The sequence below is a fragment of the Giraffa tippelskirchi genome, chromosome 4, assembly GCF_054371585.1.
Source record: "Giraffa tippelskirchi isolate mGirTip1 chromosome 4, T2T-mGirTip1v1.2.pri, whole genome shotgun sequence".
Lineage (NCBI taxonomy): Eukaryota > Metazoa > Chordata > Mammalia > Artiodactyla > Giraffidae > Giraffa > Giraffa tippelskirchi.
In genome coordinates, this window is record NC_137278.1 from 18,630,658 (window position 1) to 18,647,700 (window position 17,043).

The following is a 17,043-nucleotide window of genomic DNA, read 5'->3' on the forward strand; positions in this document are numbered from 1 at the left end:
GAGTCTTCCTGAGCCTTGTCCTGAGATCTGGCAAACCTCCTTGGAAACAGTTGGATCTTCCAGGTCTTCTTTTGGATCTTCCAGGTCTGCTAGGCAGGTCTGGGGGCTTCCCTGGTGGCCCAGTGGTAAAGAACCCTCCTGCTAATGCAGGAGACTCGGGTTCGATCCCTGGGTCGGGAAGATCCCCCTGGAGAAGGAAATGGCAACTCGCTCCAGTATTCTTGCCTGGGAAATCCCACAGACAGAGGAGCCTGGTAGGCTACCATCCATGGGGTTGCAAAGACTTTGACATGGGGTTATTTTTAGACCATCAGAAGGAACTGAGGAAGACACAGACCAACCCCAGACGGTAATGGCGAGGAGCCTGGTGACCTTCGCCTGTTCTTCTCCGTCAGGGACGTAGTGTTTGCATTAGCGTCATGTAGCAGTGGTGATGGGCAAGTTTGTGTGTATTGATACATTAGTGATGTATCGATAAATGTAGAAGGTGGTTTTTCATTCCATATTTTAAAATGTGGTTTTATTGTATAATCGTGCCAAATCAACTGGATGATTTTTATTGCCACTGTTTGCTATCAGGGAGTGTATTTACTGAAGAATAAATAACCAGTTCTTTAACAAAAAAAGTGCTACTCACTCAGTCGTGTCTGACTCTGCAACCCCATGGTTTGTTGCTTGCTTGGCTCCTCTGTCCGTGGGATTCTCCAGGCAAAAATACTGGATTGGATTGCCATTCCCTTCTCCAGGGGATCTTCCCGACCCAGGGATCGAACTCAGGTCTCCTGCATTGCAGGCAGATTCTTTACCGTGGAGCTACCAAGGAACGTGAATAACTTTGTAAACAAATCTGCACCATCTAGAAATAAATGCAAGTAGGTCAAGCAAAATAGCTAATGAATAATTTTGTTTTCATTTTGCTTACTTGCTTAATTTCAGGTTGTGTTTGTTCCTAACGTACTTGTGGGTCCGCTTGTGCAGCACTGCTGTTCTTTGTGTAGTTCTTGCACCATGTGTGTATATCCTCGTTGTAGGCCTGGGAGTAAAGTTTTCAAGTGACTGCAGATTAATATTTGCTCTTGTGAGTCATAGTTGGTTGGATCTATCACTTAGTCAATGCCGAGACCTTGGACAGAATCAGTTTTCAGTAACCACATTGGCCATACAGGACAGTATACACAAAGTGGGATCAGCTTGTATTTTTTTCTCTTATTTTCTTGTTATTAGGCAATAAGAAAAGTTACTTGCGTCTTTGAAGCCAGTGTATGGTATGTTAGCTGATTTTCTTGGCTTCCATTTGACCTGGCCTCATTCATTGTTGAGGGGAATTCTGCTCTCTTTGTTTTTTTAACAAGTGTTTTCCTGTGATTTTTTTCTAATTTAAAAACAGTTTTAAGAAAGGGCTTTTTTAGAGGAAACTACCCTGATAAGCTCCACGAGTATAATAAGCAGTGCAGTTCACCTCCAAAGAGGAGGTATTTTCCTGCCGAAGGTCAGGATAAGAGCTAAACAGTAAACAGAGCCACCTCTTGTCTTCTCTCCACCCAGGGAGCCGAACGGAAGATCAGAGATGAAGAACGAAAACAAAGCAAAAGAAAAGGCAAGTGCACTGACCCCAGCTCCCAGTTGAATGCCTGTAAGTAGAAGCGTTTCTGCCAAGCGTTTTAGACCTTTTCGTTCCGACAGTAACTCAAGTTTGTAAACAGAAGCTAGCATAGTGGATATTTTCTTCTTACTGCTGTGAAGTGATAGCTTTGCTTCCTTTAACCAGGACGCAAAGACTGACGAGGGCCTGAACTAAGTCATGCTCAGGGAACTCCAGGAAGGAGTCCTGAGTTTTTCCAGAGTTCAGACGGTTTTGGCCCTCAGTTCTGGTTCAGGTTGCTGGCCCTCGTTCCTGACAAATAACACACGTTCCACCCGAATAGCTGATGATGAGATTGGAACTGGCCTAGATTTTTAAGAGTAATAGTAACACCCTTTGGAATTCACGTTGTCTTAGTTTGAAATAAGCGTAGTGTTCTTCTGTCAGATATTCTTAACATTTGCAGAATCTATAGGGCTTCTGTTTGGACGTTGCACCAGGAAAGCTTTTTTTTTCTTTTTCCTTTTTAATATGGCCAGCATTCATATTCACAGAATCCCGTAGCTCTCAGCTAAAAGGAAGGAAAAAAGCGCACGCTCTGCACAGCTGGAGCTCGGATGGCCCCACCTGCGCTCTGCGTGGCCGGCACCCAGCAGACGTGGCTGCACGCCTGTCCTGGCTCTGCGGCTGGCCTCACAGTGCAGCTCAGGAGACGTCCCTTCAGAGAGCCGCTCAGAGGCTTAGAAAGCTCATCACTAAGCACCACAGGGCCGGGGGCTGGGGGACAGCGGAGTCTGTAACTCAGTACATAAAGGGTTAGACAGTCACGTTGTCTCTCCGCCTCCCTGGGGTTCGGTTCTGAAGATGAAGGTCTGGGGTTGAGGTGCCTGTTCTGAAGTCAAGAGTACACCGCTGTCAGAACAGATTATCTAATGAGAAGAGCCAGGGTGAAATTACCTCTAAATTATGTTTATACAATCGTTAAGTTCTAGCCTTTCAGGCAGAAACTTCACATGCTTTGCCTCCGTTCTAGATCTTTCTCTGTGTGTGTCTTTGTGTTTAAACATGGCTTTTTCTCTCCTGCCTTTGGTAAGATGTGCGATTGATTGATTTCAGTGCAAATACAAATACGTTCCTTCACACTAAGTGTAATTTTTCGCAGTTCAGGCAGCATGACCTGTATCTGCTGTTCTGCTATAATTTAAGTTTCTTAAACAAGGAAGATGCTCTGTAGCCTGCCGGCAGTCTGGGAACAGAAGCTGCTGACTGTGGTGTCCTCGTGTTTTGTTTTTTTTTTTCAGTTTCTGACGTCAAAGTGCCGCTTCTTCCCTCTCACAAGCGCATGGACATCACGGTTTTCAAGCCCTTCATTGATCTCGACACCCAGCCCGTCCTCTTCATCCCCGACGTACACTTTGCCAGCCTTCAGCGGGGTGCTCACGTAGGTAACCCGGATCCCAGGGTGGCTGCTAGGAAGCGACAGGCCACAGGAGGAGAGTGTTTGGCAAACAGAAGCTAGAGCTTGGTGAGGTCTGGCCAGGGTTAGGGGTCAGCTCTTTGGAGTGTCTGGTTTGGGCGACGTAATGTCGTCGTGGTCAGGTGTGTGAAAGCATCATTGCCGTGGAACCACAGCCCCAGACCTGCCGACTTAATTCTGTATGGATGTTATCTGTTGGTGTCTTCAGCTCTTTAAAAGATACTGGAATAATAACATGTGGAGTTGAGTCTGTGATCTTGTGAATTTCACTTCCATGGGTCTGGACAGGAGGAAAACGCCGAGGAATACCAGGCATGGGAGCCTTAATAGGATGAAGGATGTCTGAGCACTCTCCTCGCAGTTTCAGTTAGGGGGCCGTCTCTGGCACATGTTTGGTCATGTCTCAGCTGCTAATCTGAAATTTATCAAAGCTGCAATCACACTTTGCTTGGAGCAGAAGCTCAGTGGAGGTTGGACTCGGATGGAGTGGAGCATGCCCTCCACCTGAGTTCAGGTAGATGCCCCAGAGACGTTTGCCAGGAGCTTTGTACACAGATTCCAACAGACAGATATGTTTGCAGAGTTCTTCAGGAAAGGCACTGTCAGGATATTCAGTTTCTCATGAGTCTAGGGTGAGCAGGGCTCAGTAATCTTGTGCTGTAAAGGGCCCAAGAATAAACATTTTAGGCTTTGGGGGGCTCTCTGTTGTGACTTGCCTCCGCTGTTGTGGGGCCAAAATCACCTTAAACACTGTGCCAGGAATGGGCGTGGCTGTGCACCAGTAAATACTATATTTACATAAATAGGTGTCAGGCCAGACTTGGTTCATGGGCTGTAGTTTGCCAGCTTCTAAACTGGAGTTCAAGACACCTTTAAGAATCTGTTCATTGAAAAATAAGGCTAACGGATTTTGTGTGAGATTGGTCTCATTCCAAATTACTTTCGTTTTAAGAATAATTTGTTTAAGGTCTGAAATATTTTAGCATATGCTTGAAAAGCAGTCTTTTTTTTTTCCTTGGTCTTAGGTCCTTCCCATTGCCTCAGAAGAGTTGGAGGGTGAAGGGTAAGATTTATGTTTTGTTTTACTAAATTCTTTTTATTTTGAAACATTCTGTAACCTCTAGAATAATTACAGTACAAAGAACTCACTTTTTCCTGAGTCACTGGAGAGTAAGTTGCTGGCAGTGACCCAACACCCCTGAGTCCTTGGTTGTTGTTGTTGTTCAGTTGCTCAGTCATGTCCGACTCTTTGCAACCCCATGGACTGCAGCACGCCAGGCCTCCCTGTCCATCACCAACTCCCGGAGCTTGCTCAAACGCATATGCATTGAGTCAGTGTTGCCATCCAACCATCTCATCCTCTGTCATCCTCTTCTCCTCCTGCCTTCAGTCTTTTCCCAGCATCAGAGTCTTTCCAGTGAGTCAGTTCTTCAAATTCGGTGGCCAGAATGTTGGCACTTCAGCTTCAGCATCAGTCCTTCCAGTGAATATTCAGGACTGCTTTCCTTTAGGATGGACTGGTTGGATCTCCTTGCAGTCCAAGGGACTCTCAAGAGTCTTCTCCAACACCACAGTTCAAAGGCATCAATTCTTTGGCCCTCAGCCTTATTTATAGTCCCAACTCTCACATCCATACAGGACTACTGGGAAAACCATAGCTTTGACTAGACGGACCTTTGTAGGCAAAGTGATGTCTCTGCTTTTTAATACTCTGTCTAGGTTTGTATGTTTCCACCAATGAGGATGTTCCCCTGCATAACACAGTCAGAATGTTGACATCAAGGCCTTAGCATGGTACCACCCAGTCCAGGCTTTGCTAATTGTTCCAAAAACATCATTTATGGCCAAAAAAGGTTCCTTTCAGACTCACACAGGGTCTTTCGTTGCCCTGGCTCCTGAATCTCCTTCCACTGGGAACAGCTTCCGCCTCTCCTTGGCTTTCCTGAGCTCATGCTTCTGCAGGTCACACTCCCGCCGTTTTGTAGGCTGTCCCTCTGTCTGGGTCTGTCCGTGGTTTTCTCTCAGGGTGGGTGATGCGTCTGGGCAGGACTGGCACGGACAGGGCCCTGCCCTCAGCGTGTCCTGTCAGGGGCACCCCCGCTGGCGATGTTTGCTCTGGTCACTTGATTCAGGCAGCCTCTGCCAGGCTTCTCCACTGTGGAGTGAAACTCTTTCTCCTCTTGTAGTAGGTGTTTTGAGGGGAGGTGCTTTGTAAACATCTCACTCCTTGTCAAGCTTTTAATTTCTCATTTGCATTGCATCAGCATGGGCTTGTGAGTTCCCATTGTATTCAATACGTTGTGATCCGTCATTGTCATTTACTCTGCTCACTGGTCCCAGGGCCAGCAGGGTCCCTCTCTCTCGCTCCTGGATCACTCCGGCATGACCCTCCTGCCCTCACCGCTCCAGCACCTCCTCACCTTCAGACATGGCGTGTTCCAGGCACTTGTTTTTCTCCACTACTCTGGCCCCAAAATCAGCCTCTGCTCTAAGAAACCCGGGTTCCTGTGGAGATCGGGCTTCAGAAAGCTGGAGGAGGCCCCTGGGTGTGCTGGTTGCTGTGATGGTGTCAATGCCCCCTGCCCCCGGGGGCACCCTTCTCAGCCTCGCCGGCAGCCCTCCCGCCCAGCGCCCCACCAGGCGAGGGTCCGGTCACCTTCTGTGGGCTATCCCGGCTCCCCACGCCCACCCAAATGGACCACAGGCCTCGCGGAAGGCGGGCTCTCCGCAGCCTCTCTAACTCGTGTTCTCAGACCTGAGTCCTGCAGGTGCTTTCATTGGAGGCCTGTTCTGTGCTGGAATCTGAGACATAGCATTTTAAGGTCCAGCTACTATTCTTAAAGTGATGGTTCTGCTCAGAAGCTCGTACTTACTTCGTTTTCAGTTTTTTGGGGTTTTTTTTTCACTATTTTCTTGCTCACTCACTGAAACTCACAACAGTGAGCTCACTGTGACTTGTGCCTTTGACAGCCAGTCCTGCTGGTCTCTTCACTTCTTTCTTCATGAAAGTGAAAGTCGTTCAGTCGTGTCTGACTCTTTGCAACCCCATGGACTGTAGTTCATGCAATTCTCCAAACCAGAATACTGGAGTGGGTAGCCTTTCCCTACTCCAGGGGATCTTCCTGACCCAGGAATCGAACCTAGGTCTTCCGCATTGCAGGTGGATTTTACCAGCTGAGCCACCAGGGAAGCCCAAGAAGACTGGAGTGGGTAGCCTATCCCTTCTCCAGGGGATCTTCCCAACCCAGGAATCGAACCAGGGTCTCCTGCATTGCAGGCGGATTCTTTACCAACTGAGCTATCAGGGAAGCCCTTCTTTCTTCATATGCAACTGGAAATGTTTCCCCTCCCTTTGTATTTCCACCAACACTGCCGTATTTTTTCCAGTCCTCTGGGCTTTGGTGCTGTGATTGTCTCCAGAGTCATCCCACTCATTTTCTGCTCGTAGATCCTGGTGTCCACTCCAGTCTCTGCCGCACCCCAATTGTAGCCTTCTTGACTCTCAGAACGGTCGACTCCCTGATCACTGCAACATAAAAGTCTAAACTTCCCAAGAGCTGAGTGATCAAGGTTTTCTGGATTAGATTCATCTTCCTCCGGGACTTTCTGTCTCAGCCAGCCTGGTTTAGCATTTTCCCGCTCACACATCCTCCCTTTTTTGACACGCTGTCTCCTCTGTTACCACCTTCACATGAATCTCACATCCCACCTCCTTCGTAAGTTTTTTTCCTGAAGAGAAAGCCCATCTCCGAGAGGGCAGCCGGAGCTGTGTGAGAGCAGCAGGGGCGTCCGGCAGGCTCCCGAGCGTGGCCCTCCTCTGCCGTTCAGTCGCACGAGCCCGGCTCGGTCAGCTTCTTCCCTTAAGCCCCAGATTTTCATCCACAAAATAAAGGCAGCTGGCCCAGGTAAAGGACAAAGGGCATTTTAAATGTAAAATCCAGTGATAACACCCCGAAACTCCTTTTGTTTTTGCAAGTGATCGAAAGTGAAGTCACTAATTGCACACCTTGGATCACCTGCAGGTCCAGCTTGAAGAGGGGGCCGTATAGCTCGGAAGACGACTTTGTGATCCCGCCTCCTGCTAAGCTGACCCGGATAGAAGAACCAAAGAGAGGTGTGTTGGTTTACATTTCGTAATGGGAGTTTTCAGTGGGAAGTGAGCTCTGAATCCAGCCAAAACATGAATTCCTCAAACAGACCTCATCAGTGGTGACATCCCTTGAGTGTTCCTCGGTCAGAGCAGCTCCTCCTGGCTTGAGCTGGGACTTCCAGCAGAGTTAAAAAGAAGCTGAAAGCTGTGTTCCTTGAGACAGATTTTATATTGGTTCATGTTTGCCATCCTTAATGTGGACGTCTCTTTTTGTTTTTCCCAATACCCACAATCCGTTTTCTTGTTTTGCTATCAACAAATAACACTTTTCCCTCTTTCTTCCCCACTGGGGATCAGTGCTGCTGTACGTGCGGAAGGAGTCAGAAGAAGTCTTCGATGCCCTGATGCTCAAGACTCCATCCTTGAAAGGCCTGATGGAAGCTGTAAGTAGTAGGAGCTTCGTAATCCTCTTACTTGCATAGAATTCGATCAGAACAAATTTTACCAGCCCGTCCAGGTCCCTCGGTGGTGCTGAAGCCTTTCCTGAGTCCCAGCACCTTGTCTGTGGCCAAGGCACGTGCCACGTTTCACCCCGACCCCCCCTCAACTTGGTCTTCAGCAGCTGCAGGGCTGTTCCTACCTCACACCACTGTGCCCAGCGCACCCATTGGTAGATAGTAATCACCCAGCAGCAGCTAGTCCACTGAACTGAGTGGATTTGTGATGACCCTTGGAATGGTTTAACTTTCCAGTGCTTGGTTAAAAAGAGATTGCCACTTAATAGACTACTTAGAAGCCAACAAAAATTATTTCTATCAAAATCTTAAAAACTTCCACACATAAAACGGTGGCTCCTCCATCGGCCTTAGGAACTCCTGATCTTGGGGAATGACTGAATTCATGTCAAGATCTTACCCGAAGCCTGTTTGTGAAAAGGCAGAGTTGTGACCAGAGGTGACCACAGCCAGGTGATTTAAAATGAAGTCACTAGTTGCACACTTCTGATCACCTGCATGTCTAGCTTGAGAAGAGGCCCATACGACCTCAGTGACTCGGAGATCCTTTTGCTGCAGTATCTCAGCAAATGGCCCAAGAGAACACTGACCCCAGCCTGCCCTTGGGGACATCATAGAGAGACACGAGAAGGGTGCCAGACTGATCCCTGTTTTGGCTTTGCCCCAGAATGAAATTCAAGGGATCAGCACTGTGTCTTGATATGTATCCACCTCGGGCCCCTATAAATCATCAGAATCTTTGAGCTCAAAGTGAGTCCATAACTTGGCTGGAAGCAGGTTTCCCCTGACTACTGCCGAATGTTGAATTCATTTAACAAACATTTGTGAAGGGCCTACTTTGTGCCAGGCACTGTTCTTGGCACTGGAGATATAGGAGTACATGACCCAGTGCTGAGTGGAGTTTAGGTTCTGGTTAGGAAGACGGCTACAGTGAAATCGGCAGAGGCCATGGTGTAATTTGCCAGGTAGCACTGATGGATGCGGGAGAAATAGCAGTAACCTCAGATATGCAGATGACACCACCCTTATGGCAGAAAGGGAAGAAGAACTAAAGAGACTCTTGATAAAAGTGAAAGAGGAGAGTGAAGAAGTTGGCGTAAAGCTCAACATTCAGAAAACTAAGATCATGGCATCTGGTCCCATCACTTCGTGGCAGATAGATGGGGAAACAGTGAGAGACTTTATTTTTTGAGGCTCCAAAATCACTGCAGGTGGCAGCCATGAAATTAAAAGACGCTTGCTCTTTGGAAGAAAAGTTATGACCAACCTAGACAGCATATTAAGAAGCAGAGACATCACTTTGTCAACAAAGGTCTATCTAGTCAAGGCTATGATTTTCCCAGTGGTCATGTATGGATGTGAAAGTTGGCCTATAAAGAAAGCTGAGCACCAAAGAATTGGTGCTTTTGAACTGTGGTGTTGGAGAAGACTCTTGAGAGTCCCTTGGACTGCAAGGAGATCCAACCAGTCCATCCTAAAGGAAATCAGTCCTGAATATTCATTGCAAGGACTGATGCTGAAGCTGAAACTCGGATCCTTTGGCCACCTGATGCAAAGAACGGATTCATTTGAAAAGACCCTGATGCTGGGAAAGATTGAAGGCAGGAGGAGAAGGGAACGACAGAGGATGAGATGGCTGGATGGCATCACCAACTTGATGGGCATGAGTTTGAATAAGCTTCAGGAGTTGGTGATGGACTGGGAAGCCTGGCGTGCTGCAGGCCATGGGGTCACAGTCGGATGTGACTGAGCGACTGAACTGAACTTATGGATGCTACAGGGAGAACTAAGGCAGTGCAGAGGATGGCAGCCAGGGGGTGCTGTCGCTCAGTCTCGGGGAACCAGGTGTCACCACGGCTCCTCCCCTGCACCTCAGCCAGCGGCACCCAGCGCCACCTGTCGCCCTCTGCTCTGGGTCATTCAGCTTCCTGTGACTTCTGGTTCCTCTGGCTTCCTTGTCTCCTGATAGCTCTTCCTCACTTCTTGATGATGGAGAGAGAGGAGATTGTGGAAAAGACTGGGACTCGCTGTGCCAAATATAACTCATTCACAGCGCTTAAGGAATTCATCCCAGCCTCCCATCTCCTGGGCTAGGGGTCTCATAAACACAGTGATCCTCCAGTGGTACAGAAAAGAGGTGAACGTGTATGATGGCAGCTTGGATGTGGTTCGACGTGTACAGTATATCTTTGTTAGATTGAAAGTGATCTGCAGGCTGGTCTTCTGAGGCCCCAATTTCAGGGCCGCCCAGAGCTGTGCTCTTCAGATCGAGGGTGGGCAGGGCGGTGACCCCTGGGTGGGAGCGGTCTGGATAGCTGCTCAGATAACAGTGTCTGACATAGGCTGAATCAGCCCCTGGTCCTTGGAGTAGCTGTCCTCTCCCTGTGCAGACAGCTCTGTGCCCGAGAGGAAACCTCCAGAGCTCACTGCACTGTGTGGACCCTGCACCCCCGGTCGAGAAGGGAGGTGGGCTGGGACTGGGGCCCACGGCCACGCCTCAGCCAGAGCCCACTGCCCCCCTGAGAGGCTCCGCCCTTGACGAGGCACCGGCCTGGCTGTGGCCAGGGCCCTTGAATGTTCCTTCTGAGCTAGGGAATAAAACAGTTCCTTCCTTCTTGTGATTCCGTATCCAAAATGAACTCCTGCTTTGTGCTGGACACACCTTAATCCCACGACAGTCATGGGGTATGTGAGGTAGGGTCCCTCTTTCCTGTTGAGAGGAGGCCAAGGGTTAGAACGGTCACCTGCCAGTGGAAACTGAGTCAGAACTGACGCTGTTTAGGCGTGTCTGACTCCAGAGTGAGGCCTTTGTGTACAAGTGCCTGGACAGGATGCTTGTCAACACGCATGGAGCCTGCAGCTCGGAGAGGGGCCCACATGGATGTCAACATGCATGGAGCCTGCAGCTCGGAGAGGGGCCCACATGGATGTCAACACGCGTGGAGCTCCCAGCTCAGAGAGGGGCCCACATGGATGTCAACATGCGTGGAGCCTGCAGCTCAGAGAGGGGCCCACATGGATGTCAACATGCATGGAGCCTGCAGCTCAGAGAGGGGCCCACATGGATGTCAACATGCATGGAGCCTGCAGCTCTGAGAGGGGCCCACATGGATGTCAACATGCATGGAGCTCCCAGCTCAGAGAGGGGCCCACATGGATGTCAACACGCGTGGAGCCTGCAGCTCAAGAGAGGGGCCCACATGGACGTCAGCACGTGTGGAGCCTGCAGCTCAGAGAGGGGCCCACATGGACGTCAGCACGCATGGAGCTCAGAGTTCAGAGAGGGGCCAACGTGGAGGTCAACACGCATGGAGCTCCCAGCTCAGAGAGGGGCCCACATGGACGTTAGCCCACTTGGAGCGCTTAGCTCAGAGAGGGGCCCACGTAGACGTCAACATGCATGGAGCCTGCAGCTTGGAGACAGGCCCACGTGGACGTCAACATGCATGGAGCCTGCAGTTCGGAAAGGGGCCCACATGGACGTCAGCCCACTTGGAGCGCACAGCTCAGAGAGGGGCCCATGTGGATGTTAGCACACTTGGAGCGCACAGCTCAGAGAGGGGCCAACGTGAGTGTCAGCACTCATGGAGCTCCCAGCTCAGAGAGGTGGACAGAGGACTTTAGTTTTCTTGTTGCAGCAGGGTCCACTCATCAGACAGGACAAGTGCAGCGCATGGATGTTGGGTGGAGAGAGCAGCTCTGTACTTTCTCTGTAAACCTAACACTGCTCTGTAAGGTATTAATTTCAAAAAACCATGGCCATATAATAGAGTTGTGACACCTGTGACTTTGGGAAGCAACAGACTCCTGATTCCAGCTCTCCAAAGGCAGGTAGCACCCCCTTCCCAGGATAGACAGGCCCTCATCTGTGTCTTTGTGTGTGCATATGTGAGAAACAGAAAGCTAAGTGTCTGTACCACTGTATGAATGTATTATTTTGTCGAGTCATGAACACAAAACTTTGTAATATTATTTTTCTTTTGTTCTCTTAGATCTCTGACAAATATGATGTTCCCCAAGAAAAGATTGGGAAAATCTTCAAGAAGTGTAAAAAAGGGTGAGTGTTGACTGGCAGCCTTAGAGCCTCTGAGTGATGTCAGTGTCACAGAACAGCCCCTCTGAGTGATGTCAGTGTCGCAGACCAGCCCCTCCGAGTGATGTCAGTGTCAGAGCAGAGACTAGGAGTGATGTCAGTGTCACAGACCAGCCCCTCTGAGTGATGTCAACGTCATAGACCAGCCCCTCCGAGTGATGTCAGTTCATAGAACAGCCCCTCCGAGTGATGTCAGTGTCCCAGAACAGCCCCTCCGAGTGATGTCAGTTCATAGAACAGCCCCTCCGAGTGATGTCAGTGTCCCAGAACAGCCCCTCCGAGGGATGTCAGTGTCACAGAACAGCCCCTCCGAGTGATGTCAATGTCACAGAACAGCCCCTCCGAGTGATGTCAATGTCACAGACCAGCCCCTCCGAGTGATGTCAGTGTCGCAGACCAGCCCCTCCGAGTGATGTCAGTGTCGCAGAACAGCCCCTCCGAGGGATGTCAGTGTCCCAGAACAGCCCCTCCGAGGGATGTCAGTGTCCCAGAACAGCCCCTCCGAGGGATGTCAGTGTCCCAGAACAGCCCCTCTGAGTGATGTCAGTGTCCCAGAACAGCCCCTCTGAGTGATGTCAGTGTCGCAGAACAGCCCCTCCGAGGGATGTCAGTGTCACAGAACAGCCCCTCCGAGGGATCTCAGTGTCCCAGAACAGCCCCTCCGAGTGATGTCAGTTCATAGAACAGCCCCTCCGAGTGATGTCAGTGTCCCAGAACAGCCCCTCCGAGGGATGTCAGTGTCACAGAACAGCCCCTCCGAGTGATGTCAATGTCACAGAACAGCCCCTCCGAGTGATGTCAATGTCACAGACCAGCCCCTCCGAGTGATGTCAGTGTCGCAGACCAGCCCCTCCGAGGGATGTCAGTGTCCCAGAACAGCCCCTCCGAGGGATGTCAGTGTCCCAGAACAGCCCCTCCGAGGGATGTCAGTGTCCCAGAACAGCCCCTCTGAGTGATGTCAGTGTCCCAGAACAGCCCCTCTGAGTGATGTCAGTGTCGCAGAACAGCCCCTCCGAGGGATGTCAGTGTCACAGAACAGCCCCTCCGAGGGATCTCAGTGTCCCAGAACAGCCCCTCCGAGGGATGTCAGTGTCGCAGAACAGCTTCTCCGAGTGATGTCATTTCACAGAACAGCCCCTCCGAGGGATGTCAGTGTCCCAGAACAGCCCCTCCGAGTGATGTCAGTGTCGCAGACCAGCTCCTCTGAGTGATGTCAGTGTCATAGAACAATCTCTCTGTGTGATGGCAGTGTTATAGAACAGAACCTCTGAGTAATGTCACTGTCATAGAAAATTAATTTTGTCCACCTGAATTTGTGCCAGTCAAGAACCAGTTATAGAAATATCAGTGCAAAAATACACTTTTTCTTACTAGATTATCCACATATAGTTGATTTACTTTTCTAGGGCATCTTGGTGGATTTTTTCCAAGTAGAATCTTTGCTTCTCCCATGCTTGGCAGCAGTGTAGTGGCTCCAAATTCCAGAGCACATGATAAAATCTACCAAGGCTGACAACAGTCGCTGCCCCACTTATTGAGCCCCCATCATGAGTCGGGTGCTGGACCAGGCACACGTGTGTTACTTAATTCTCATGTTACCATTACTCTAAGACAGGGGTTACTACTCAGTTTCTGAATGAGGCAGCCGAGGCCCAGAGAGCCTAGGAAGCTTTTGTAGAATCAGGGGGCAGCTTAGTGCCAAGGCCAAGCTTCAGGTTCTGTTTTGACCAACATCAAAGCCTTTGCTCCGTCTCCCTCCACCTTCCTGCCATGAGTCATGTTTTCAATCATGGAATGTTGCTTCTTTGTTCAGAAGTTAATGTTTTTAGAACTGTGTTACTTAAGTGTCAGTACTGTTTGGTGTGGGTAAGCAGGGTACAGAGGAAGCATTTTTGGCTTAATTCTAAAGCATGTGGAATGTCCTCAATGGGCCTAGTGGGAAGGGTTGGCCTTGATAGTAGATCGGTAAACTTTGAAGGTAACTCGCTGGGGAAAATAGTCATCAGGGAGCTGTGGCTTCCAATCGCGTAGGTTGACTTGACTGATGTGCCTTCGGTAGCTGGACCATGTGCTTCTTCTGTAGACTTACTTTGTTCACTGTAATAAGTACTGTTTATTGAATGATTACTGCACACTAAAATAATAACTCAGCTAGCATGTTTTCTTTATCGTACACCCTGCACGTGAAGTGCTTTACCCGAGCTCCTCATTTCATCCCTGCAACAACCATGTAAGATTGACCCTACTATTATACCCATTTCACAGATGAGGAAAGTGAGGCGTAGGGAGTGTAACCAGTTCGCCTCACGTGGCACAGCTAGCAAGTGGCAGCGCTAGCTGTGATGTTTGGGTGTGACTGCAGAGGGGGCAGGAGTGAGTAGGCCTATCTCGTCTCCCTTTTCCAGGATCCTGGTGAACATGGATGACAATATCGTGAAGCATTACTCCAATGAAGACACCTTCCAGCTGCAGATGGAAGAGTCCGGGGGATCGTTCAAGCTCACCCTCACTGAGATCTGAGGACGCCCCACCCACGACTCCCAGCGAGCTCAGCAAAGCTGTCACCTGGGCCTTTGGGGTTTGCAGGCCACAGGTTTGCCGGTCGGCCACCTTCCAAACGTGGGTGGATGTCAGTGGAAGTTGGAGGTGGTGCTGCTTTTGGCTTGGAGATAGCATTGAATGTATTGCATTGGCGTTTTTCAGATGACCCCAGAAAGCATATTTGAATTTTCTGCTATAAATACTTAGGATTAAAAGTGGAAACTTTGTTCCAAGATTTGCTAGGTTACCTGGGAACCTTTAGGATATCTGCTACATTATTTATGGAACTGTCTCTTCAGCACGGTGCACGTCAGACTCGGTGTGACTCTGACCACCTCAGGTCACGGGCGCAGTGCCCCCACCGGACAGAGGCGCCCTCTCTCCTCGGCCTCTCATTCCCCAGTAAGTGTTTACTCCAGCAGAGCAGGTTACCGAAGTCTTCCTCCGCGACTGTCTTGAACATATCAACTGCCTCCCTTATGAAGAACCCGAACGGTGACGGTGTGCCTCCGTCAGGCTAAAGCTGCATGTATGTGAGTGCAATACGTCTTGAAGGCCTGTGTCTGTAAATGTGTACATACCTGTCTTATATGAATAGATAATATATACGTGTGGTGTCTGTACATACAGCAAAGAGACGCGATGAGGTCTACCCTAAGGACTTTCTTGAGACGAGAGGATAAGTTATTTCTGGCCACCTACACCCAGCAGGTAGCATGCTGTGCTTAGTAAATCCAGCTCACAAGCTTTCCCCGGGTTTTCCCAAACACAGCCACCATTCCATAGCATAGCAAAACCTCAGATGACAGAGATGCTGCACGCTGTTGAGAAGGTTGTTATTTGGATGTCTGCACTGTTTAACAAATGAAGTAAAGGAAAAAGCACTACCGCAGCTCAAGTCTGCTGTGTCTGCTAGTATCAGTCAGGTGTCCCCGACAGTGGGGATAAACACAGTGATCACGGCACGTACTGTTGTCACCGTGAACCAGGAGATGCAACTCGGGACGGAGTGCTTCCAGATCTCTGTGCTACAGGAAATGACTTCTGTTTTATCACGTTTTAGAACCTCCAGGTTTTGATTGTCTTATATGCTAACAGTTCTAAAAAGCATTCATGAGTTTATGAGACTGTATTACTATGGGGAACATTTTTATACGTGTTTAAATATATAAAAATACTAAAGAGTGTAATTTTGTAACAGATATAAAAATCGCAGGTATCTTTAGGTTCAGGGAAGTAGAATAGGCTATTTGTATACATAGGATTAATAGTTACATTCTTCCATTAAAATATTCTAATAAAGTATGTGAACTAAATTGCTGGCTTTCTAAGATAAGATGTTATGGGACACGGGTCATATAACAATATTTTGTATTTTGTTTTATGAAATTGATTTTGTCTGGTTTTTAATTGTATAATTGAAGATGTATTTTAAACCAAAGGGATTAAATTTTATATGTCTATTTCGTAATATGTCCTTTCCTGTTACTTAGCTTGGCTTTTCCTTTCATTAGTCAGTAAAAGCAGAATCTGAGATCTTAAAAAGTAGAGCTGAAAAGAATCACCTTCATGTTTTCTCCTTGTTTCCCAGCATGTAAACTTGGAAAACTCTCTTCCTCTTAGTCTTGCCTTAGAGGGTCTGAAATGATCTGAGTAATTGTTAACCGAGGGGGCCCCGACTGAGTTTTTAACTACTACCAAAATTTAACCACCAAACCTTAAGGTAAATGCTTGCAGACCTGAAATCTCAGGGTTCTTAGTTTAAAGCATAACAGAAAACGTTTGGTTTAAAAATCTACCAGGGAGCTTCCCTGGTGGTCCAGAGGTTGGGACTCTGCGCACTCACTGCCGAGGGCCCAGGTTACACTCCTGGTCAGGGAAGTAAGAACCTGTAAGCTGTGTAGCTTGGCCAAAAAAAAGGAACAGAAATCTACCAGTAATGTTTCAGATCATCAGAATTTCTAAATCAAACGGCTGTTGTTAAGTACACACCGGTAATCCAGGACCTAAACATGACAGACACTGAAGCAGATTTCTAGTGAACACACGATCGCACAAATGAAGTAACTCCCAGGGAGGTTTCCTGCAATGCCTGTGGACCTCTCGCTCTAATCCTGGGGCCACAGGTCAGAACTCCTGAGGGGGAGACCCCGCCCATGGTCCCCTGAGGCCCCAGAGCCTGTGGGGTGGGGCCTGTGTGTCCTCTCCCAGGGGACCCTTCCTGGACTCTGCTGCCCGGTCCCCTCACACTTCCTACCTTCCCTCCGTCTTTGTTTCTTTCTCCCTTGGTCACTTAGCTTTTGCCTTTTGTCTCAGAGCTTGGCTTTGCCCTGGAGGTGAGGGGCTTCTCCCGTCTCCCCAGTGGAGAGCCCAGGTCCCCTAACCCTACACACACACACTGCACCTTGTGACCCTAACCTGCCCGCCGCCCTCCTCAGCCTCTTGTCTCCCTGGATCGCTGGCAGCCCGCCCGGTCCTGGTCACGTGGCAGGTGCTCAGTCAGTGATGCTGCAATGATGAGGTGACAAGCTGGTGCCCTTGACAAGCCCCGCCCCTTGCAGGACATCAGCAGGGAGATGGGTTAGAAGTCAGAAGTTCAGGAGTGAGCGTGGCTGGACCTGGCCCCACGGCACACAGTGGGGATCGTCTGCCTAAGTTGGCGGCAGTTGGGAAAGCAGTGCCTGAGATGGGGCCCTGGAGCAGGGGTCTCAAGGAGCCGACTGGACGTCGTGGGGACGGAATCGC

At 49.2% G+C, this 17,043-nt stretch overlaps 1 protein-coding gene across 7 annotated transcripts in view; it reads left to right on the forward strand.

The window, feature by feature from the left end:
* Nucleotides 1–15,766, forward strand: part of GRHL1 (grainyhead like transcription factor 1) — a 52,282-nt gene extending 36,516 nt beyond the window's left edge. For 3 of the 7 annotated variants that reach the window (XM_081596472.1, XM_081596469.1, XM_081596467.1), the window contains exons 10-16: nt 1,546–1,597; nt 2,884–3,023; nt 4,085–4,122; nt 7,082–7,173; nt 7,507–7,592; nt 11,657–11,721; nt 14,163–15,766. In XM_081596472.1, coding sequence (XP_081452598.1) covers nt 1,546–1,597; nt 2,884–3,023; nt 4,085–4,122; nt 7,082–7,173; nt 7,507–7,592; nt 11,657–11,721; nt 14,163–14,277 — 588 coding nt within the window. In that variant the 3' untranslated portion in view covers nt 14,278–15,766. Of the gene's footprint in view, nt 1–1,545; nt 1,634–2,883; nt 3,024–4,084; nt 4,123–7,081; nt 7,174–7,506; nt 7,593–11,656; nt 11,722–14,162 lie in introns of all 7 variants that reach the window. The other 4 variants (XM_081596470.1, XM_081596468.1, XM_081596466.1 and 1 more) reach the window with 2 other exon arrangements.
* The last annotated feature ends 1,277 nt before the right edge of the window (nt 15,767–17,043 follow it).